This window comes from Passer montanus, unplaced genomic scaffold (genome assembly GCF_014805655.1).
Source record: "Passer montanus isolate IOZ18808 unplaced genomic scaffold, ASM1480565v1 scaffold203, whole genome shotgun sequence".
Taxonomy (NCBI): Eukaryota; Metazoa; Chordata; class Aves; order Passeriformes; family Passeridae; genus Passer; species Passer montanus.
Window position 1 is genome coordinate 39,305 of NW_024366626.1, and position 24,866 is coordinate 64,170.

Below are 24,866 nucleotides of genomic sequence, written 5' to 3' on the forward strand. Positions count from 1 at the left end.
CCCTCCCCTCCTCTCCCCCTGCCCAGCCCCTCACCGGCCCGGCGGCACCGGCTCCTCCTCCGGCTCCCTTCGCTGTAAATCCGCCCCTGGGGCTGGGCAGGGGCTTTTCGTTCCCCTCTCGCTCTGCCCCTAGCACGTTTATTTAGCCGCGGTTAATTATCGTCTGGTTCTTTTTTTTTTTTTTTTTTTTTTACAGGGAAAATTCAGCGCGGTTCTCTTGGATTTCCTGTTGCGGCGGAGTGGCGTGGGGGAGACAAAACCCCAACCTCCTCTGCTTTTATTCACCTTTTTCCCCACATTCTCCGCAGAGGGGTGCGGAGCGGCGTGGAGCACCGGGCCGGGCAGCCTGGGGCGGACACACGGCGGATTTCCCGCGGCTGAAGGCTCTCCCCGCCCGGGGGCCGCCCCGTGCCCGCTGAGGGCGGCGCGGGACCGGCGCTCCCGCCCGCGGCTGCCGCCTCCCTCCCCGCTGCCACAGCCGCAGCATGGGCAGGCGGCGGCGGCTCTGGGCGCAGCGCTGCTGCCTCTTGTCGCTGTGGCTGGGCTGCCTGGCGCTGTGTGCGCAGGGAGCGGCCGGGAGACAGCAGCGACAGCCGCAGCAGCAGCAGCAGCATCGGCCGGCGCTCCGCGCTCCCTCAGGAGCCGCTGGCCCCTTGGCCGCCGCGCCCCGGGAGGACGGGGCCGGGAGCGACGCCGCTCGGGTCCACAGGCGAGGACAGCTCGACGGGCTCCGAGGGTAGGGACGAGGCTGAAACCCCCTTCCCCGCCGCCTGTTTGCTCCCCAGGGCATCTGGGCAGCCGGAGCCCCTTGCCGGGGGTCTCCGTGTGCCGCTGCCTCTCCCGCCTCTTTGAGGCTGAGGACTCGCGGTTCGCCAGGCTGGGAGTTCGGGCTTTGCCTGAACTTCCTAATTAGTGCGATTTAATTACAAGGTGACCTTGTGCCTTACAGCTAATGAATTGACCTTATTTGGCTCCTTGGTCCGGCGTCTTCCGATACTCACGTAGTTTGATGTTCACTTTTTTGGGTGGGTTTCTACGAAGAGGCGATGCAGAGTCGGTTTGGTTTTCTTCTTGTGGTGTTTCAGGGGCTTCTTGGTGTTTTGAGTTAGTTTGTCCTTATGAGCAGGCATCCCTTCTGTCTAGTGTCAGATGACAGCAAGAAGCCCTTTTTTTATGGCAGCACTTCTAGGAGTGAATGATAGTAGAATCAAACTTCCATATTCTCATATCCTTCCATGTCCTCAGTTGTGGATAGTTGGATGTTCCTTCCTCAGTTGTGAAGGATGAATGTGTGCTGCTCTTGCCTCATCCACCTCTCCTCTTTATACTAATCAGTTGAACTAACCCAAAATTAAATGCCTTGGAGGAAGATTTTGTTCCTTCGGGGAGGGTATTTTTGTAGACAGCTTCGCTACGCAGTTCTTGTTTCATGCAGCTGGATTCTTCCCACGTGTGTATGTAAAACATTAAATTTTCTTTAGAGTGCCTCCTGTTTTCCCGTGGACATTTATTGATTTGTCTGTGTTGCAGGCCAAATGTCTGTGGTTCTAGATTTCGCTCCTACTGTTGCCCTGGATGGAAAACGCTTCCTGGAGGGAATCAGTGCATTGTTCGTAAGTGTCTGACTACTGCTCAAGGGGTAACAAGGAAAATCAGTATTCTTCCATGAGTCACTGTTCATTCAGCATAAGAAAAGCTAGTTCAGGTCTGTGTTTCACATTATTTTTAGAAATAAGGAAAGGGAAAGAAGTCCAAGATGGGTTTACAGCTCCATATTCCTTGTAACTGAAGGGCTGTCCAGTGAGCTTGGTATGTTCATAAGAGACATGTCTCCACCTAGTTTTTAAAGAAAACCTGTGACAACGAAGGAAAAAGGAAAAAAAAACCCAGACTTTTGTCAAATCAAATACTGAACTGTAGTAACAGGGGGAAAAAAAAGCCAAAAGGTCTCGATATAAGCAAATCAGATCCTGAAGTTCTCTGAAACTTGGAATTACAATCAAATAGAAGGCTTCTTTACATCTGTGGTGCTTGCTCTCTTGTCATTTTTAGTTGTGTTTTGATGGCAGTCAGGCATGTAGAGTGGCTGCTGGCTGGTCATGGTAGGTACTGTGCTGACAGATACGATTTTTCACATACATGGCATGGCACAAAAAAAAGGAGAAAGGTTGTGTGTGAGGGGAATGTGCTCAGTAATCTGGTGGGATGATGTCTTTGGGGATGTTTACCATGAAATAGAAAATGAAGTTGAATTTTCTCTGTGTTAGGTAGCAGCTGATAGTAGACAATGCTTCCTTCAGACCTTGAATTTTTAATCTGTTGCCATTTAATCTAGCCTGTCACTGTCTGTTTTGTTCATAAGTATGCTCAACTTCAGAATTCATGTTCAAGAACATACTGCTCTTTGTGTAAGCAATGGAGATCTTTGTGATTCTCCATCTGATTAACTGCAGGCATGCAGGGTGAAACTGGGCAAGGGAAGGGTGATAAGCCAAGGTCTGCCAAACTTTTGAGCTTTGGTGGCTTTTTTTATGGTTCCAGGCCTCCCTCACGTATTCACATCTATTGGTTTTACATGGTTAAACTTGACTGGCTAATATTGGAGATAACTGTGCCATGTAACACTTATTTTCACCTCAAGCTGACCCAGAATTTCCCAGCGAAGGATAATGGTGCCATTCAGAGGAAGATCCTTGTATTAATGTTGCTGTGGAATAAAAGGAGTTCCTCAGAGTGTTCTTTTCACATTTATCAACTCTTTCAATGCTGGCTACTTTACTTTAATGTAAAGTAGATATTTTAAGAAGGATTTGGGCTGCCTATTATGCTGTTGATAGGCTTTTCAGATTCAGCTGTGTGCCTGGCTCAAATGTGTTTAGGGGCTTTCAACAATCCTTACAAGATATCCTTTAAATTGTGTCTCAGTGCCTCTTAAAGGCCTTGGTCTCAGGTCTGCCCACATCCCGAATAATCAGATTTATTTTTAATTTATGTGCACAAGGGACATCTTTTAGCTCCTGCCTGCTTACTGCACTCTAATTGCAGTAAGCAATTGAAATGAAAATTGCACTTTCTAACGTGTTTATAGGGTGAGTGATTTTGGCAGACCATTGTTGTCTGTGACACTTTTCTGTTTCTGCTTCTGGTGAAGGTTTTAAGTGTACAGATTTCTATGCTCACATTTAATGTCTGGGGAGATGATACTCCCTTTAGCTGGAGTTCTTCACCTAGAAAAAGCCTCCTGCACAGGATGCTGGACAAGCTATCAGATTTCTTATTGGAGGTGTGCTAATTATAATTGATGCATATTTTAACTGGTGATTTTAAAGTGATATTTCATGAGGAGACATCTATGAACCAGTGGTAGGTGAAAAAGAAACCATTCTGACCTGACAGTGTTAAGCTGATGATATATGGTGGTGGTTGGTGGTGGTCTGTGGCACATTTACGATTAAAAGTGATATTTTATCTGAAAACCAAATTTTGCTCTTTTGTTACACAGAGTAAACTGTTCTGATGAAAGCATATTTAGGATATGCCTTAAGGTCTAGGGCTTTCAGTTGGTAAAAAAAACTACTCCATAACAGATAATAAATTAACAAATGGACTAAATGTAAACCTTGCTTTATCAAGAGATTGGCCTTGTGATGTATAAAGATGAACTGAACAGGGATATTAAAAAAAACCCCATTTCTGGTGCTGGTCAAGTGCTCTAAATCCAAGTCCTGTTTCTCACTTTTACTTCTGCTGTTGGAATAGTATTTTAAGTCTGTCCATGGCACGTCTCTAATTCCAGTTAAACAGAAAAATCCCACAAACTCTTTGACTTCTCATGCCTTCACATTTGGGACATTATTGTAGCAGAATTTAATGATAAGTTCATTTTGCATCTTTTTGGTGCCCAAAGAGTGGTGTGGCACATGATCTCCTCAAGGTATTTGTTTCATTGTAGTCCTTCAGTGGAGATGTGCAGCCAGAGTATTTGGTTCTCTCAAAACTCTAGGCCTGTTTACAAAGAAATTGTGGTTCCTGGGTTTGGTGGTTTTTTGTGGTTTTTTTTTTTTTTTTTTTTTTTTTTTTTTTTGTGGTGGTGTTTGTTTTTGAGGATTTTTTGTTTTGCACTTGTTTTTTTTTTTGAGAATTTTTTGCTATACAAGTCGTCTGTTGCACAATACATGTCTTTTTGAAGTCCTCTGTTGTGCTACAGTGACTCTTGACTGCTTCAGGCTCTCTTTTGATTTATTTGCTACTTGAGCAGATGAATTTTCTGTATTAATTTGGATCTGCTTTAGAATAATTTAGACTTTTATCTCTTTTTTTTTGTGGTTCTGTCACTCCTTTCTTCATTGAAGGTGTGCTGGATGGTGAATGAGAAGGGAGGGCAGGACTTTGGGCCATCAGTGGGATGGCAGAAGGTCAGGCATGTGACCCACAGATGTGGGTTGGACAGGTGGCTTTCCTGGGGTTTTTATGGTTAGTTTTAAAATAAAAGTGTGGGAGCTACTTGAGTACAGGAATCTCTGTTTAGGGAAAAGCCACAAAATCTGTGAAGTCCAGCATTTGCACATTGGCTTCCCACAAAACTGCTTTGGGCAAAGGGCAGATAATCTTAGGAACAGGGAAAAAAAAAGACCCTAGAATGCCTTTAAATTGGTGATTGTAAGAGTGAAGCCCATAGCATAAATTAGCATTGTTTGTATTCCTTCTAATCTTGGATTCTTGGTAATGTTTTCTCACAGGTCTTGTGGTCTAAAAGTTGTGTTTTTAATGATTTTACATTCCTTGAATAATTGGCTAATATTCTGACTGGGGAAAGACTTTATTACCTGGTTTCAGTGGTCAGGTCAGTGTTTGAATATCCCTGATTTAATTCTGAGTGTCGTCACATTTGTCAAGAGATACTGATTATGCCAAAATTCAGTTAGTTTTATTTAACTTAAAATTACTTTTGCATGTGTAATAGCTGTCCCTATGGAGTGAGTTTTAGAGTGTTGTTGGTTTTTTTCTCCTGCAAGTTTAAGCCTCAGGCTGCTGTTAATCCCTGTTGCTCTCTTTCTGTGTTCTTCCTCAGCAATTTGCAGAAATAGCTGTGGTGATGGATTTTGTTCCCGTCCCAACATGTGCACTTGTGCCAGTGGGCAGATATCACCCACATGTGGATCAAGACCTGGTAAGGACTTACTTTGTTTTCATTAGAGATATCACTGAAAGTCATTCTCTTCCAGTTTCAGTGACAAAAATGCCAGCTTCCTTAAAAATAACTTCTCATTACTGCATATGCAAATGTAAATTATGCTTAGGTAAGACACCTCAAGTTCTTGATCAGGTTTGTTATTCCACACATGCCTGTTTGTTCTGTGTGACACATTTAAATAAAATATGCTTAAAGAGAGAAGGAAGTTGACGAATGTGTGTGGTATTCACATTTTCACTGAGTCCATTTTGGTAAGAAATTAAGATTGTACAGCTTCCAGTGCAATTAAAAGTTCTGACTTGCAGCATAATTGAGAAAAACTCAAGAAAATCTCTCCATGAGTATACACCTAAAATACGTAGCATAGATGGTACGAAGCCCACCATTCAGGTCCCATTTCACAGGCTGTGAAAGGCCATTCCTTTGTGGTGTTTTTGGCTGATTTTGGGTGTCTCTCTGCAGCACAGCAGTGCAGCATCAGCTGCAGGAACGGCGGGTCGTGCGTGGACGAGCGGTGCCAGTGCCAGAAGGGCTTCTCTGGTGCCCACTGTGAGCAGCGTAAGTCACAGCCAGTTTGCTTGAAGTGCAGTGAAACACCTGAAAGAATTGCTTCTTTTGGGGTGTGGTGTTTAGCTGGCAGTCATTTCCCTACAGCACACAAAAGTCAGTGCTTTTGTGTTCTCTAAAATTCAGGTTACAGGCTGGAATCACTGAGCGGTTTTGGGAAACCCTCAGGGAGCAACATCACTGTGCATCCCCCTCTTCATACCAGATGCTCACTAGTTTTTCATTATCTCTCAACAAAGCTTTCTCTGCCTCAGAACAATAGTCTCACTGCTGGGTTGAAGAATGTTCTTCTGTTTTCTACTTAGTCTCAGGTTAAAAGAATTAAATACAGTTCAAGCTATTGCATACCCTTTTGGGTTGGCAGACAAACTAGAAAGTGAATTATTTGCTCAGCTTTACCTATAACAGCACAGTGTTTACAAGCTGCAGCAATTTAGCAAACAATAAAAGTCCTTAAAAGCTGCAGGGATGAAGAAAGAGTCAAAGCGTATTCTGAGGCTGACTGCTAATTAAGAGAGAAATTAATTGTGTAAAGCAGTCTGAAAGAACTAGAGACAGAGGGCAGCTCTGCAAAAAACAGACTGGCTTAATATTGTGGAAGATAATTTTTTTTGCCCTAGTCATTTTTATAAATGCTGAAGAACAGTCTTTTTCCTGCTTTGACTGGATAAAACTCTAAAATTTTAGGAAATAGTTATAATCCTGACCTGTGACCACAGTGAAATTTTGTATGCAGGGTTGCTGGTCCCTTCCTGCTTTTGTTAGAATATATTAAAATATATTCTTAATATATTTAACACCTGAATGCTCTCAGACAAGGCAAATTTCCAGTGAATAAGTGAAAATATGATAGAATTTTCAAGTGGTGACCCTGAAGCAATCCAGAAAATCTGAACAAACTCTGGAGATTGGTTTCACTGTATCATGTAGTTAAAATCTCAAGCAGGATTATGAATATGTGTCTTCTAGGCAGTCTTACAAATGTAAATATGTTTTTATTTCTATTTAGAGAAATTTAATTGTGTATAATCAAGTAAATTGTCTTGCCGAAGTTTTGTCCATTAATTCAGTAATGTAACGCATGCAACAAAATATCTTCATTTTATGTGTGCATTCACAGGAAGAGGTAGTTCTGTTTGGTGGTTCTTGGTAAGAAGTAAGGCTTTATTTCCACACAAAGTGTATTTTGTGCTCTCCACTATGATGCAGGAGTAATGTGTACCTTTTTTCAGTTTGAAATTATTGCCTTCTCTAGGTTTCTGGGGTTTTTTTGCCCTGGATACTAAAATGTGTAACAAACACCACATCCAAACTGAGGACACACGTTTAGGAAGGCAGCCTAATGACTTTGAGACCAAAAATTTAAAGTTTAAAACATTTTGTGACTGTCCTTAGGCTGAAATGTTTTGATTTGGAACATATTTGGACAATTTTGAAGGCATGACCTGAAGCAGTGAGTCAGAAAGTAGCTAAAATGAGTTAGTTAAGGCAGTATTTTAATGGTGTTTTTCAGCCTCTCTGAAGAGCTGTCTTTTGAACTGAGAAAATTCTGTGGTCTGGCAGAAAGCTTTGTTCTTGGTTCAGACCATTGGTGAAGAGTATGAGTGGGTGCTCTGCAGTCCCATGACAGTGAAATATCTTTTAAATCTAAATGTACTGTGAATTTATGACCCTTTCAACCCACCCTGCTTCCTCCCTGACCACAAAAATTTTATTTTTTGTCGGGATATTTTAAGAAACACAGTTTTTCAGTTAAAAAATGACGAGTTACAGATGATGAAGGTAATCCTTTACCTTTGCTTCTAAACATCACTCTTCTTTCCAGCAGCATCAACTCTGAGAGATGATTATCTCTCTCTTGGACTCCTTTCTCTTCTCAAAAGGTTTGTTGCTGTAGTGACTGAACAACACAATATGCCCAAAAATAGTTGAGGTTTGACAGAGAGGTAACTTCAGTGAGGGATAGTAAGTTCTTACATAACTCTTATCAGTGTCTAGACCTGCACAGCTGATTAGAACACACTGAAGTTGAACACATGCTGTTAATCTGTGCTGAGCAGCTGTTTGCAGTTGAGATCAGCAGGTGCTGATGGAATTTGGTTTGCACAGCCATTGCTGGTGGAGGTGGCAGGAGGGAGATCAGCTCCGTCCTCAGGCCTAGAAAGTGGGAGAAAAATTAGTATTTTGAAAGTGACGCACGTGTTAATCTGTAAATGGCATTGCCATGACATTATTAACCTTTTTGCCTGTTTGTTTGGTTAACTGAAGCTGTCTGTGAGAGTGGCTGCCAGAATGGAGGAAGGTGTGTTGGACCCAATCGCTGCGCTTGTGTCTACGGCTTCACTGGCCCTCAGTGCCAAAGAGGTAAAAGAAATTCAAGGCAGGAAACTGTGATAGTTGTATACAGAAAAAAAATCTGTGTGTACATGTTTTACGCTGTGTGTTTTCAGCCAGTAAACTTTCAGTAAGCCACTTCTTATTTGTGATTTTAGAAAGTGTCGTTTGTTTTTTTTTTTCTGGTTTTTTTTGTTAGTTTGGCATACATATTGAAAATTGACACACACAAAGCCTAAATGGAGGAATTTCAGCTCATTTAGGCTGCATATTTTGTTCACATAATAGTTAAAAGATTAGATGTCTTTTGCTCTCTTCTACATGAAATAACAATCCAGAAAAATTGCTGGTGGTGTTGGGATTGTGTGAGTCTAGATAATTGAAGGATTTTTTTTTCTGTGTAACACCTCTGTTATAAGAGGAACTTGGGAGGCAATTTGCTCTGGTTAGTTGAGAGGAAGTCAGAGAAGGATTGAAAAAATAACCAATTACCATAATACAGGGGTCAGTTCCTAAACCTGGTGTTATTCCAGAATGCATCTCAGAGGTGGCTTCTGAAGGGAGTCCTGTGGAATTCCCTTTTTAAAATTCAGCTGTGAAATGCTCAGAGCTATGGGCATAAATTTGGAGCAGCTCCGTCCTCAGGCCTAGAAAGTGGGAGAAAAATTAGTATTTTGAAAGTGACGCACGTGTTAATCTGTAAATGGCATTGCCATGACATTATTAACCTTTTTGCCTGTTTGTTTGGTTAACTGAAGCTGTCTGTGAGAGTGGCTGCCAGAATGGAGGAAGGTGTGTTGGACCCAATCGCTGCGCTTGTGTCTACGGCTTCACTGGCCCTCAGTGCCAAAGAGGTAAAAGAAATTCAAGGCAGGAAACTGTGATAGTTGTATACAAAAAAAAAATCTGTGTGTACATGTTTTACGCTGTGTGTTTTCAGCCAGTAAACTTTCAGTAAGCCACTTCTTATTTGTAATTTTAGAAAGAGTCGTTTGTGGGGGTTTTTTTTGTTTTTTTTTTGTTAGTTTTGCATACATATTGAAAATTGACACACACAAAGCCTAAATGGAGGAATTTCAGCTCATTTATTGGCATACATATTGAAAATTGACACACACAAAGCCTAAATGGAGGAATTTCAGCTCATTTAGGCTGCATATTTTGTTCACATAATAGTTAAAAGATTAGATGTCTTTTGCTCTCTTCTACATGAAATAACAATCCAGAAAAATTGCTGGTGGTGTTGGGATTGTGTGAGTCTAGATAATTGAAGGATTTTTTTTTCTGTGTAACACCTCTGTTATAAGAGGAACTTGGGAGGCAATTTGCTCTGGTTAGTTGAGAGGAAGTCAGAGAAGGATTGAAAAAATAACCAATTACCATAATACAGGGGTCAGTTCCTAAACCTGGTGTTATTCCAGAATGCATCTCAGAGGTGGCTTCTGAAGGGAGTCCTGTGGAATTCCCTTTTTAAAATTCAGCTGTGAAATGCTCAGAGCTATGGGCATAAATTTGGAGAAATACCTTGCACCTTTTTTATGTTTTTAAATTTTTTTCGCATTTTTTAACTGTGAAATGGAAATAATCTCCATGGAGGTAAAGGAACTAGAAGCCCAAACACTGAAAAAGCAGGAGTTTCTATTTGCTATTCCAGGCTGGTTTGTATACCCACTAGGTACTACAAGAGTGAGAGGAATGTAAAGGATCAGTTTGTTTGTCTCTAGCTTGAGTGCTGTTGTTTTCATTCTTAAAACCTGATTTGCAGTTTTCTGTTTATCCCATTTCCTGTAGTTGCCTCTTCTGAGGGAGGCACAAGGGCTCAAATCTTAGACAGTTTGGTTAGTGGAGAAATTGAAGTAGTATTTTGTTAAATATTTGTTAATGCTTACAGCTGTTTTGTAGCCATTCAGAGGTAAGTCTATGCACAATGTATACCTGTCTAAAATTAAGAGACTACCAAGTCTTTCTGTTTGGAATGGATTTCCAAGGGATTGGACAAGGTTAGGGTAATTTGCAGTTTGAGCCTTACTTCTGATGGATCTTAGCACTGCAAATTCTGCAGTCTGGGCTGTGTGTCTAAGGTGGATTATACTTCTAGCTGAACTATGGCAGAATTGCAATATTCAGTTGTTTTTTTTTAATTTAATTGATTGCATCAGAAATGCTTTTTATTTATTGCCAGACAATTTGGTGAGCTTGCTTTTTATCCTTGGTAAAAGACATCATTCCTAGTTAAGATTTGCTTCTGTTCTCTGACTGTATTCAGGGCTGTGGAATCATATTGATGTATATGACAGACTCCAGCTGTGATGATGGCTCAGAGTTTCTAGTAATGATATTTATACTTCAAATTGTTTGACCTCCAAAGCTTGAAAGGTTCTACTACACGTGGGTGTTGCAGCCTAACTTTTGTGAATGAGCTTGCTTTTTATCCTAGATAAAAGAAATCATTCCAAGTTAAGATTTGCTTCTGTACTCTTGACTGTATTCAGGGCTGTGGAATCATATTGATGTATATGACAGACTCCAGCTGTGATGATGGCTCAGAGTTTCTAGTAATGATATTTATACTTCAAGTTGTTTGACCTCCAAAGCTTGAAAGGTTCTACTACACGGGGGTGTTGCAGCCTAACTTGTGTGATGTTGAAAGGGTTTAGGTTTTCTTTCTTGCCATTCATTGTGAAATCTTTAGCTGCAGAATTAAAGCCCTTTACAGAAATTTAAACATCAGTGTTTTGGCATCCTTTTCCCCCAGCTCTCCTTGAAAGTCCTAGGTTTTCAATTTTGTGTAGAGTGCTCTTGTTCTGCAAGAGTTCATCTGCCTTATGTGGGTATTTAAAAATTGGGTTATTTCAATTAAAGGTTTGCATGTTATTTCTTGAAATTTGAAATAGTAAGCCAAATTTCCTTCTGTCATTAAAATATAGGATATATAATTGCATATATAACTATCTAATGTATCTCATCTAATACAGCATGCTTTTGCAGCTTTGACAGGGCTAAGTAAAATTTTGCCTAATGTTAGTGTTGTATAGACCTTCTCATATTCAAATAAAGAAGTTACTAATTTATTTTACTATTATTCAGTTAAAGGTGACTCCTATAGTATATCTTGATAATAACTATGAAAAGTATCTAAGTGCTCATTTTGTTTGTGCTTTACATGAAATAGAGTATGTGGAACTGCTGTGAAAGATGCCTTAAATGCCTCTTCAGTTCAGCAGTAATTTGTAATTTAAGCTTTTAATGCAATAGTTTATGCTTTCCAGTAAATAGCAGAATGCAGTGATTTCTTCATCTGTGGATTGCCATAGTTGCCTGTCATATTTTACAGCAAGAAGTGTCTCGGTGGTTTAATTTTAAACTGAATTTAGCAGCACTTCATAACTGTTTGAGTAAAATTTTATGGTTTAAGGATATGTGAATTTCCCTTGCAAATCACCTCAAAGCTATAAGAGACGTTGTTCTGTAATTTTTATTTACATCATTGTTTTTTAAATGCACACTTTTATGGTTCTGTAAATTAAGTTCTTTAAAATTAGGCATTTTCTTCCTAATACAGAACATGTGTGTGTTTCCTTCAGCTTGGCCTCCCAGCCTAAGCTGTAGATAAAATGTGGTTGGTTTTTCAGCAATCTGGGCTCTGAGCAGACTAATTTCCTGGCTGGAGACAGGAGGCTGAGCAGTAACTGATGGCATGATCAGAGTATTTCACTTGGGGCTTTCTGCTGGGTTAAAAAGAGACAAAAACCTGTTTGGGAGTTCCTGCTTTTTCTGATATGTACACTGACCTCTTACATTTCCTGTCAAATCTGGTCAGCTGCTTGTCTTTGGTTTGTAAGCACACAAGATCCAAGTTTTTTGTGTGGTGTCTTAAAGAAAAAAAAAAAGATGTTAAAATTTGTATAGTTGAGTTTTCCCAGTGAAAAATAATGGAAAAAAGAAAGAGCAACAGAATAGAGGCCTCATTCTCAGTTGTACATATAAGGACAATTTTTTTTCCTAGAGTGATCAATTCCTTTGGTTTCTCAACATTGTAAATGATATCTGTGTCACTGCTCATGGTCTGTGCATTTTTTAAAATTGGTAATCTTCAGAGATGTGAAGATGTGGAAAAGCAAGGTGTTCTTCCTGTTTGTCGTGGGATAAGGGGAAGAAGTAGTGAGAAAGGCAAATCTTGTCACTGATGTAACTTTGCTTTCATCCCACATAGAGGGAGGAAGTTCTGATTTACTCTGTTAATTGGCTCATAACTGGAAGTAAAAGGGTTTAGAGTGAGTAGGCAAGTGTAGCTTGGGAAAGGCATCCTTTTGAGGAGGGAAGAGAATTTCAGATGAAGTTATCAAGCTTTGACAGGTAAGAAATGGGGCAAAAATAAGGAAGTACAGGATTTGAATAGCAGCTTTCCAGTAGCTAAAGGGGGCTTAAAACAGATCTGGAGAGGGAATTTTTACGAGGGTGGGTTGGGTTAGGACAAGGGTGATGGCTTTAAACTGCCAGAGGGCTGGGTTAGATGGGATATTGGGAATCAGGAATTGCTCCCTGGCAGGGTGGGCAGGCCCTGGCACAGCTGGGGCTGCCCCTGGATCCCTGGCAGTGCCCAAGGCCAGGCTGGGCACTGGGGCTGGAGCAGCCTGGCACAGGGGAAGGTGTCCCTGCCGTGGCTGGGGGTGGAACAAAGTGATGTTTAAGGCCCTTTCTGACCCAAACCATTCCGGGAGACTAAAATTCTATTACTATAACTTGAGATTAAAATGTTTTTCTTCAAGCTGGGCAGTGGATGGAAAAGCTTATCAACTGCACGGAGAAACGAGTAGGGCAAAGCAAAAAGCATCCTCATTTAAAGTGTGTAGTAACTGAGGCAAAAGACTAAGGAATAATACAGAACTGAAGTGGACACACACTGAAGCAACTGATGGGCACAGGGGTTGTAGAGATGTTTGTGGATAATACACATGTTTAAAATTAAGCTAGCGTAGGAAACTGACACAGATTTGTATAGGAGTCAATACTTCTCAAATACAATTCTGATTGTAAAGAATAAATACAATATATATTTAGTCTGTAGTGTTGCTGAAGATGCTTGTGTGTGCTTAAGTGACAGTGATCAGGTCTAAATGAAGCAACAGAAAATGTAATTCCTTAAGAAACAACTTCTGACAAGTATTTAGAAGACCTCTTAACTTCACACAGCTTTTCCTATCTGTTGATGCTAGCAGTACCATGAGGTCCTTAACAGCAAAAATGTTTTTTGATCAGCAAGCTCTTCTCTTTTTGTGGGAGTCTTGGGAAGATAGCTTTTTAATTTTGCTGTGGGGTTGTTGGTGTTTTTTCCCTTTATTAATGGCTGCTATCATCCTGAGCCAGAGTCAAGGTTTTTTATGGTTTTCCTGCTTCTTTTCTTTCAGTGTTCTGTAAATGAAAGACTGACCTGCTAAACATCAGTTTAATTCATCTTCAGTCCAATTTTCAGCCTTTGGGAAGTGGAGCATGTGGTCTTGGATTATTTTTTGCAGGTTCATAAAGAAGTCGTGCAAGGCCTATTGAGTGAAGGAACAAGGAATTAGTTTCCTGTAGCATGCTAAAAACTACATGGCTCAGTTCACAGGGGATGTTCCTTGTCACTGAGGGAAATACAAGTGTTAAATGATCAACTTGAAGCCTAATTTAGCTAAAATAAATCAAGTTATGGTTCATAAAATTAGCTAAAAATAAGTCAGAAGTAGTTTCAAACTATGTAATGTGAATCTTAAGATTTGCAGCTTTCACCATTCTTGTATACTTTTATCTCTTTAATTTTTTTAGAGAAAGCATTTCTGTCAGCTTTTTCAATGCTTGGCTGAAGGCTGATTGATTGCAAGCAAAATGCTGCAATGGCATGTTTTTTATACCAAAAGAGGCTTCAGTTTAGACTAAAAAAAAAAAAAAAAAAGGCATGCTTCTGTTCCTGTTGGAAGTAGTAGAGATAAGAATTGCAAATACTTGCAGCAGTAAGAGGCAAAGCTTCATCTGACAGGTAAGTACCTGAGTCAAGGCATATAATAAAATATGTCTGTGTTGGAAGAACCTGTTAGATATTTTGGAGGGTTTTTTTTGAGGCTAGATGTTCTGTCAGGTGTTAATAACACACACATTTAAGTGCAGTCCCTGCTCAGCAAGCTCCTTTTTTTTGCTGCAGGTTCTGGCCTGTAGATACTGGCCCACACCATCCCCTGAGGGATTGCAGCAGGGCAGATTCAAAAATCTGCTTTCCTGCTCTCAGATGTCAATGCCTAGTGGTGTTACAGGGCTCTGGCACTGCATTCCCTGCTTTTGTTGTCCATCATTATCCCCAAAAACAAGGTTTTCAAAAGCAAATATCCAGAAAAAGCTGCACAGTGTACGTTTGCTTGTTGTTAGCTGGCATTGGAAAATTTCTCCCTTCTAGGTCTGCAGAAGATACAACATTTAGCAATTTTAAAAATGGGTAATGCTGATTGCAGTAGTGATTGCAGTCAGTGTCTCTCCCTTACTCCCTTCTTTTCATTTTTAATTAAATCCCAGTATTTGAATGACTCCTTGTTTGGCACCAGCAAAAGAAAAAAGGTAAAAACCCTTAAATGCAGACATGTTGCTGCTTTTGAAGTACTTGAAATCTTCAAAACTTCTCAGTTTGTTCAAGCACAGGACAGGCAAGTGACAAAGTGTGATACAAGCAGGGTTGTTGCACTTTGTATTGGAATTAAAAGCAGAGGTTTTGTGCCTTTAAAGTAGGTCTGCAAAAGTGAAATTAAAATGTAGGTTTGAATCACCTCTTCCAAGGGTTTTCACCAGAGTGCAGCAGCTCAGGCACAGGGAAAGTTTCATTGGTTTAAATAATTTAAAAGGGAAGCTCTGTAACTGTGCTGCCCTAAGCTTTGAAAAGAAAGAACTACCAGAACTACTACATCTTATACTTACAGCCAGTATATTTATATTTTCTTCATACATCTATTTTTTAAAATCTGCACTTGAAAAGTAGGGTTTTTTTCCTCTTGCCTACAGGAGGATCAGGTCTAGGAGACATAAAATAGGTTTTTATGTGTTAGGTAGGACTTGGACTAGCTTATGCTTTTATCTAAGGATTGTTCACTGAAAAGTGAAACAAGGGTTTGATAATACAGAGCAATGAAGCAAAATCATGAGTGAGAAAAACATGTTGCAGAGGAGAGGGAAGATGATGCCTTTGAAAAATGATATCTGGTCTTATCTTTTCCCTTCCTAAGTGAAAATTTTGCTCTTGATCAGATGTACTGAAACATCACCTTCTTTTTTTTAATTACTTGGGGAGAGAGAAAATACAAGAGCTGAGCAAGGCCATGATGGCTTTGTTAGAGTTTCAAAAGAAAAGATTTCTTCTGAAAGCTAAAAAAGTTATTAATTTCAGTAAGCTAATTAATTTCTAAGATAATCTAGGGAAAAAAAATCTTGATCTGTTCTTAGGATATCTAGGAAGTTAGAGATCAGAAGTTGAGACGCCCACAGGGAGTGTCTTTAACAAAGAAAATGCAAAAATATCTGAAATATTCATGTAAATAGGAAAACTTTACATCAAATTCAGAAAGTACTAATGCTGTATATTGCTTATATAGGCAAAATTGGAAAAAGCAGAAATAAGCTGAAGAATATATATGCACTTCCAGTTTGGAGGTACTGCAAAGAGGAAGAAATAATCAAAATTTTCACTTTTTATTGTAAAGTGTGTTAGAATAAGTTAGACAAGTTTCCTCTTTAAGTTTACAGTTATGGTGTAGAGGAGGTTTGAGAGATTATCTGGGAAACTCAGGAGCCTTGGAAGTTGATTTCTGTAATGGTTATGAATGTCTGAAATTGGTTTTTTAACCTTGGTTATATGTTCTGTGTATACAAAAGTTCCTGTTAGATCTGAGAGTGAAAGAAGGGTTTTGGATATTTCTTTGAATATTGCAGTGGTGGAGCAAGAAATAGGAGAGGGAAAGTACATATTATTCAGTAACACATGCACAGTTGTTTGTGAAACTCTGAGTGAAAAATAAGAAATAGGAAGAGTATTCACCTTAGGCTTGTTTTGATTAATAAGAAAGGATTTTGATAAAACTGTCTCAGTGTTGAGCCATGAGGATGAGTGTGGAGAACCCAAAACTCTGTGTGGTTTTGGTTGAAAGTTAGATAGATGCCAGGTATTTGGAAGGAATTTTCTTTTCTGTGTTTTCTCCTCCTGTGTTCTTTGTACACCCTGATATTTTTCATTATGTCTGTTATGCTTTGAGCTCCTTTACAGTGAATTAAATGTTAAGGCTTAAAATTCTGTAAATTGGATCTATTTTAAATTTTCAACCATATCTGTCTTCATAAGCATTAATTATGCAGTATCTTAAAAGCTGTAGTTGCTATAATAAAATATGTGTGGAAAAGAGTAATCCAGGTATTATCAGGAGTAGTTCACTGAAGCCAGTCAAGAGCACATTGCATCCATGTTTGCAAAATCATGGAGGAAGTAAACTGGTTTATTACACTTCAGACTAATAATTTGCTGTATGAGAAACAGGATTAAATTATTTCTGTATTGAGAGGATATATAAATTATCTTCTTTCCTATATTTTGGTCGTGAAAAGATTCTCAGCTTTGTAAGATCTCCCTGAAAATCTTGTATAAGCCCAAGAGACTTTTTTCACCAAAAAGTTGGTTTTGGTGAACACACCCAAAAGATGTGAAGAACAGAAACTGTGTTTCTGCCTCTGTACAGACAGAACTCTAGTAAATAGAAGCAGGCTGGGTTTTTTAGCTTATTATGAACTCAAATTATCACAGCAGTCTAGACAGTCATCTGAGGAAATGTTTCTTGCCATTTAAATAGACATACATATTTAATTTTTTTTTTCTTAGAGTAATGTGTGAAACAGTTATTTTTTCTACTTAGGTTAATAATTAAGGAGATTGTTTTCGGCTCCAGTGTCTGTGGTTTTATTAGGGTTTCTGGTCTGCAGAGAATGCCTTGTGCCTTTTTCCATGCCTTTATAATTTACACAGGGGTTGGTTATGAAATATTTTCCCTGCTCATTTTGTGAGCAAGGGTGCCTTCTGAAAGCCTTGGCTTTTGCTGTGGGGAATGACCCTGAACTCCAGAGTGGGAGGGTGGAGTGTGCCCTTTCTCAGCAATACTCTTAAAAGGGTGTCCTGTCTTAAAATTTCAGTCTTCCTCTTGAGTGATTCTGGGGTTCTGTTCCTTTGAGGTTGAGCTGAGTAGCTCTGACTTCATGGAGCAGGGAACCAAAAGCCTGTGGACAGTGTAATTCAAATTTCCATCTTATGGTCAAGGAAGGTAGCATATTTTTCACACACAAAGTAAGGTATTGACTTCTTAATTCCTGGGATGTGAAAGAATTAATCAAGAGTTTAATGTGCATCTACCTGGCTTACCAGTATCCAAGTTTTGATGAGTAAGAAAGAAGAAATGTGAAAGGGAAGGAGAAGCAAATCGCATGAAGGAGTTCCTTCAGTGCTTTAGATACTGTAAAGCAAAGATGTACAAACATCATATTAGGGTAGTTGGTATAAACTGCTACATCTTGCAAAATACCAAAAAATACTATTTTGCTCTTTTGTCTCTTGCCCAGGGGTGATTCAGGCTGTAACTTCTGCAGTGATTGATGATTTGTATTCCATTGTGTGTCAGACTGTGTGCTGAGTGTTGGGATTTCATTAGTCCCACCTCAGGCTATCTTTATATAATAGCAAACATAAGGAAATATACACATTTACAAGGAGCTCCAACCAAACCAAAACTGGACATCTTGCTGGAACCAAAATTCAGGAATGCTCTCTCCCAGCTTTTACTCTGTGCTTGAAATTTTCTGTCAGTCAGCGTGTGATACTTCAGTGGAAACGTTTTGTTCCAAGAAGTTTTTAAGGAAATACTTGAATTCTGGAAGCTGTTGAATTCCATAAATGACAAAAGTGAAGTATTTCCCTGTTTCTTTATTTCTGTGCCTTTTGTTTTGTGTGTGTGTGTACTTTTCAAAATATTTTGTGTCCTGAAGTATTTAGGAGCATTTTCTTCAATGTTCAGATCAATTAGACAAAATTGCATTTTATTTCAGAAATATTGTTGTTTATCTGCTACTTTGCCATTTCCCCCCTACATGTGCTGAGGAGAGCAAGAACAAATTGCATTTTAATTCATAAGAGTATTAAGATATGCAGTTATTACTACACTTAGACTTCATCTGCTTGAAGCCGTCATAATACCAATTATATAAAAATGTCTGTGTGAACCATGGAGTTCTTGCTTTTGGAAAAGAGCAGCTGCTGCTGTTCCAGCCAGAGGAAAATGAGAATATGCTTAGAATGGACATGACAGAAATACTGGTGGAACCTGGAATTTTGCTAAAAGCTGCTAAGCTCACACAGATTCCTGCACTGAACCTGCGTCTTCTCCTCCTGTCATGTACAGCTGCCCTCCAGTTCCTTTCCAGCTGTCAAGTGTGTGTTGTTAGGATTACTGACCCAGTCACAGGAGTTTGTGTGATGGGAAGTTTTGCATCACAGGAGCTGGTCAGAAAAGGTCATGTGGGACCACTAGAACAGTAATAAAATTTCAACCTGAAAATGAAAGCTGTCAGCTGTATAAAAACATCCAAACCTTCATGATGTGTTTAACATAAGTGTTCAAAACCATTTTATACTAAGCTGCTCTTCTTCTCTATTACATATGAGAATAAACCTTTGACTAAAGAACCTGCTGGGGATGTGTCCCAACTTCTAGTTAGCAGCAATTTTAAGTGTTTGAAAGACTCTTGTGATCACTATTTATGTCAGCAATAAACGTGATGCTGTTAGATACTTAACACACAAGTTTCTTAGAAAAAGTAAAGAAAAGGAGGCTTTGATTTTACTATTCAGGTTTGTAAGAATTCCTCAGTCTAAATAGCAGTGCTGCCCACAGATTATTTTTTCCAAAAAAATTAATAGCATTGCCAACTGCCTTTCATATTCCAGGAGACTCATTGTTCATTTCCAGCCAGCAGTCTTTTTTACCATGACTTTTTGGATGTCACCTTTGAAAAAAATTCTTTTGATTTATGTCAAGTACCATTAATCTACCTTCTTGTTACCTGTGAAATGTCCCTTATTGTGTACTCCGTGCTGGCAGCTAAGCATTTACTGCAAAAAAGCCCCCCAAATTTCCATATAAAGTTGATCAAAACATTAAAGGAAGATAAATTTTAGATAATATTTAATAAACATACGCACTTTAAAATGTTTAAATAGCTTTTTGCATTACCGTGACTTATGATCTGCAGATGTTGGAGTTGAGTAAGAATAATAATATTTACATATGCATAAATTTCAGATTTGTGCTCTGAACCCAAGGACAGTTGTGAGTATTGCCAACACTTTCATACTCACACTCACATGAAAAGTTTGTCAAGGAAAGGCCTGATCTCCCTTTCTTTGGAAGGATTGGGCAAAGCTGTCATTTATCCAGAATCAGTGGGAGAACTGGGAATGCCTTGCTTCTGCAGTCCTGATGGTCCCGTGGTAGGAATCCATGGAATACCATGGAATTTCCCCTTGCAGGAAGATGAAGCTTGTCTGCACTCTCATTTATCAAAACATGAAGATTTCACGTTGCAAAGGGGAAAATTCAGGGTTTCATTGGAAGATCTCTCCAGTAAGCAACCAGCAGGTTCTGCAACGAGCAGCCAGAAAGATTTTTACTAGAGACCTCTGAGTGTTAGCAGAAATTATGGGGAAATTTGCCACTTATCAGAGTTGTAATAAAGACAGCTGTATCTCCATCTTGTTTCCTGCTGGAGTAACTTTTTAGCAAGGTGAATTCAACCTCAGGTCTTTGCCAGGACAGACTTACTGTCTCTACCCTTGAAGTTCCCTGACATAGAGTGCAGTCTCTTGGGCTTTCACTCACTGTGCTGATTTTTCTTTTAGGAGAAAGTTAAATTCCTGGTGATGCTGGCAGCGTTTACTTCTTTCCAGCATTCAGGTCCCATGCATTAAATTGTTAATTTAATAATGCTGATGTATGAAATGGATTTTTTAGATAATAATAATAATAACAACAATAATAATAATAATAATCTGTTTGCTGTAGTTGAGCCTGCAGGTGAGGTGATGGATGTTGAATTTGCTTATTTTCTCATCTATTCCTTAATACTTGAGATAATAATAATAATAACAACAGTAATAATAATCTGTTTGCTGTAGTTGAGTCTGCAGGTGAGGTGATGGATGTTGAATTTGCTTATTTTCTCATCTATTCCTCTGTTTGCTGTAGTTGAGCCTGCAGGTGAGGTGATGGATGTTGAATTTGCTTATTTTCTCATCTATTCCTTAATACTTCCTAAATCTTCCTTTAGGGGAGAGATTCTGTAAAAAGTCCAATGAAAGGCAAATTTGCTTTGTAAGGAAGTCAAACACCTTAATAAAGTATTAGGTCTTGTTCATTAATTGACAGGGGCTGTGAAGGCCTGTCTCAGACACCTTCCTTTACTCACTCCTGATGTGATTCATGATGAACATGCTTAATATTTTCAGTATTTGTTTTAGTAGTAGAAGTATCAATCTTTTAAGTAGCTTCTATAAAAAATGCTTGTTTCCTGATGCACTGCTTCCTTCTTTAGTTATGGTTGTGGTTTTATTTTTTTAAATAAGAATGATGGAAGATACTTCACTGTTCCTTCCTGCTAAATCTTCCTAGTGCTCACAAACATCAAATACAGTATTTGAGATAATGTGCTTTTCCCTTCTGCAGGCTGGGTGCAGGAGACTGGAGCTGCACCCCTGTTGGATTTCTCACAGAAAATGCATTTTGGCATTGGGAGCTCTCATTTGAAATTTCAGTCTCTGCTTTCCCGCAAAAGAAAACTCAGTTTTTAATATTCTTCTGGATAGCTTGCAGTGGACGTTACAACATGTGTAGTTACCTTTTCTACTTTTCTTCATGCCTCGCTTTTTCTCTTTCTTTTTATTGCCTGGGAAGAGGTGAAATTTTTAAGGGTGGGAGTTTTGACAAAATTCAGTTAGAAACTGGATCCTTAAACGTGTACTAAAATATTGTAATGTTTTGTCCTCAGTGCAGTGGGTTGTATTTGGGATGTTCAAACACTGTGTTTCAGGTTTTTAGCTAGTGGGTGTCAGACACAGAGGACACGTGGCAGACAGACCATTCCATATCTGTTTACAGCAGGTTTTTTACACCTTCATGGTAATAATTTGGCCAGAGAAACAAGAAGAAAAATAAAATAGATTGATACTGAACCAAGACTAGAAATCTCAATGTGGCAACTCCTTGTCTCAGGCTCCTGTGAACTAGATTTCTTAAATTACAGGTAGAATTAGAATTTTGGGAAGGAAATAATGGAAAAAAATCCAAGAACTGAAATAGTTGAATAGTTCCATTTGAGAATACAAAATACAGAGTTTTATAACAAAATAGAAATGTTGCAGCATAGTTAAATATTGAAGTTCATGGTGTGATTTTTTTCTTGATGCCAGGAAAAAAATATTCCTAATTATATTAACATTTTGAGTTTTTGACAGAGGTTGTCTTTTTCAGGTCACTGTGAATATTGAATATAATTTTCTGAGGTTAAAAACCAAAACTGTATAACACATGGTGAAGTTCACCTCATTTCAGCAAAGCAGTTACCCTTTCTGGAGTAACAAATTATTTATAACTTATGTTCAACATGTGTTCTTTCTGGCAAAATTATTCCATCAGCAGTGCTGGCAAAGGAACAAATGAAGAACCACCTAAGACTAAGACAAGCAAACCCATATGGAAAAGATGACTGATTCATAAGTGGGAATTGTTAAGGTCTGATCAACCATTATAGTAATATAATCTGACTGTCTGTGTGAAACAAATTCACAGCTTCAAATGAAGCTACAAAATATCTTCAAAATAGCATCTGTTTTTATTGCATTTGCTTCCCACTTGTAAAATTTACTGTGTGACTGCAGATCTTTGTGTAAACATCTGAACTTTACCATTAACCCGAACATGCTTGCCTTCACTTTGTATTTTAAAATCTTATATTTTCCTCGTAGTACAGAAGAGCAGCCACCAGTCAGTCTCTTTACCTCTGGGCTTCATCCTGGATAAACTGAACAAATAAAGATTTTTTTCAATGGGTGCACTTTTTAAGAATAATACGTTAAATTACAGTAATATTTTAAAATTTTATTATTATTATAAAGTGTATATCTGAATAGATATACAGCAGGCTTATGCTGATAAACATTACTTACAGAATCTGAATATTAGATTAATGCATTTTCTGTTCATTAAGGCACCTATGCATAGGTGGTTTCCAGAGCATGTATTCCTGTTTGATAGGATACAGTAAGCAGTAGGTGTGTTGGTATCACTCCTGGTATCTGACACATTCATATTCTCTTGAAAAAACGTGCTTTTGTGTCTGGTTATATTCTCTAATCTTTCTATTAAGCACACTCTCTAAACTGAGCTTTTCATTGCTAGTTTTGACAGAGTTTACACAATCATTTTGTGTCTAGTGGAACTCATATACAATTCACAACTCTAGTCTGAGTTTCAAGTTGAATTTCCTCTGATAGAATTCTAAACTTCTTAATGCTGAGTATCTTTGGCCAGGATATTCCTGTGGGTCACCAGCCATTAAGCAGAGGTTAATGGTTTGAATTTTAAATGCATGGTTTTTTTAAGTACATGGTTTGAATTTTACTCCTACTCTGATTCCTTCATGATATCCAAAGATTGATCCTACAAAAAAAATGTGTCTTGGAGAATTGCTGGTGTAAAAATACACTACTGCCAGCAGCACTGCTTATTTCCTGAATAGGAATTGCTAGGTGAGCTGGGATTGCTAAGGAATTCAGACCTGCTGAATGCAATTTTGGGAATTGAAGATGGGTAGTAAGTCATTGTTTGATTTCACTACAGAGGGCATTCAACCACGGAGAACTGAACTCTGTGTGGAGCAAGGACAGCATTTTCTTTTTATCATGTATTTATTTTACTAGAAGTGCCATTTTTGTGGCTTGATGGTCACAGGGGAAGCTCAGAGTGTAACTTTGAGGACTGCTTTGTACTGATAATCAAGAAATAGTAAAGTTTACAGGCCTTACTGAGTATGTAAGGTGTTTTAATCTTCTTTCATCGTCAGGCATTTCTGTACTTGCGTACTTGGTTGACTGTATTTAAAGTGAAAAGCCCAGCTGAAATTGACTACCAGTGTGTATTGATAACTGCAGAAGTCTTTCCTAGACTGGTGCCTGAGTGACCCTTACCAAAGAGAGGGAGCAGAACATTTATTTCTGCTTGAACTTTCATTTTAAGAGCCCAGGAAGCTTAGTGTAACACCTCGCTGGGAAGACCAGTTTTTGCTTTCCAAAGATGTCAAAGCTCTTATTTTTTCAGGGTGAAAGTATCAAGTTAAAGAAAACAAGGGTTTTTTTCTTGGTTGTGAGACCAGCTGCACCCCAATGAAAGTGTGTGGAAGACAGTGTGTTATCCACATATTGGTGTTGGAGCCTGCTTTTGACAGGAAAAAAAAGAAGATGGAACAGCAGCTTCAGCAGCCATCACCCCACTGTTGTGCCTTCCTACATGTGACTGAGTCTGAGTAAAAACTTTGCATTTTCTTCTTTTTTCCACCCCTCACTCTTTTTAAGAGATTCCATAAGGATGTGAAATCTGGCTTAGAGCAACAAGTTGTTTCTTATTTACTCCTAGAGAATTTCACTAAATTATTGATCCCAGTTGGTATTGACTCATAACATTAAAAAAATTCTCTTTATACAGGTTTAGTGTTGATGAACTAACTTTTCACAGAAATTCTACAAGAAGTATATTTTCATGCAGTTTCTGTGCTATATTCAGTGTACTGCATACAGCTTGGATTGGTTGTGTTGTCTTGTGGCTTTCTTCTGAAAATAAGTGATGGTTTGCAAATCAGTCCTCTGTAAGTAGCACAATTTTGCAACAGGCATTCCAGCTGGAATGATGATGCTGTGACTCTCTCTGGCATGCATCTTGATCATTGTGGATTGAAAAAATGTGTGGCTGCTGTGGGCTGCAGCTCCCTCCTGTAAATCATCATGAAGTAGCTTGGAGGCAAGAAAAGCAGTTTCCAGTCGTTGTTTGCCTAATCTCATCTTCTCTTTTATTTGTTTGCTTGTTTGTAAAATTCTTTTGCTTACTGTGGATTTTACTGAATACGCTGTCAGTGCTCGAGAGCAATTTTGTGTCCAGCTGCCTTCCATTTGGTTGTATCTTTTTGAAAGAAGTAAACTGAGTTACAACCTCATCAAAGTCATTACCTTCAGTAGAAGGAAAATAAAATTGCCATGGAATTTTCATAATATTGGTATCTACTTGATTTAAAAAACAATTCCTTCTACAGCTACAGGTACAGTGCCTTGTGTAATACAGCGAGCTTTCCTTTTTTTCCCCCCAGATTACAGGACAGGCCCGTGTTTCACCCAGGTGAACAAGCAGATGTGCCAGGGCCAGCTGACTGGGATTGTGTGCACCAAGTCCCTGTGCTGTGCCACCATGGGACGGGCCTGGGGCCACCCCTGTGAGATGTGCCCTGCCCAGCCCCAGCCCTGCCGCCGTGGCTTCATCCCAAATATCCGCACTGGGGCCTGCCAAGGTGAGCTCTGACTGGAATTCTCCCTGTGGCAACTCTCTACTTCTGACAATCACCCTGAAATCCTTGAAAGATCACTGTTTTCCTTGTGTGTTTCTGGATAAAATCCGGGTGTGCT

The 24,866-nt window shown here is 39.2% G+C and overlaps 1 protein-coding gene across 1 annotated transcript in view; it reads left to right on the forward strand.

The window, feature by feature from the left end:
• Positions 1–239: 239 nt before the first annotated feature.
• LOC120501793 (fibrillin-2-like) overlaps positions 240–24,866 on the forward strand; it is a 120,936-nt gene continuing 96,309 nt past the window's right edge. The window contains exons 1-6 of the mRNA XM_039708482.1: positions 240–736; positions 1,531–1,613; positions 5,072–5,170; positions 5,657–5,752; positions 8,030–8,125; positions 24,554–24,751. Of these exons, the coding sequence (XP_039564416.1) occupies positions 486–736; positions 1,531–1,613; positions 5,072–5,170; positions 5,657–5,752; positions 8,030–8,125; positions 24,554–24,751 (823 nt within the window). The 5' untranslated portion in view covers positions 240–485. The remainder of the gene's footprint in view (positions 737–1,530; positions 1,614–5,071; positions 5,171–5,656; positions 5,753–8,029; positions 8,126–24,553; positions 24,752–24,866) is intronic.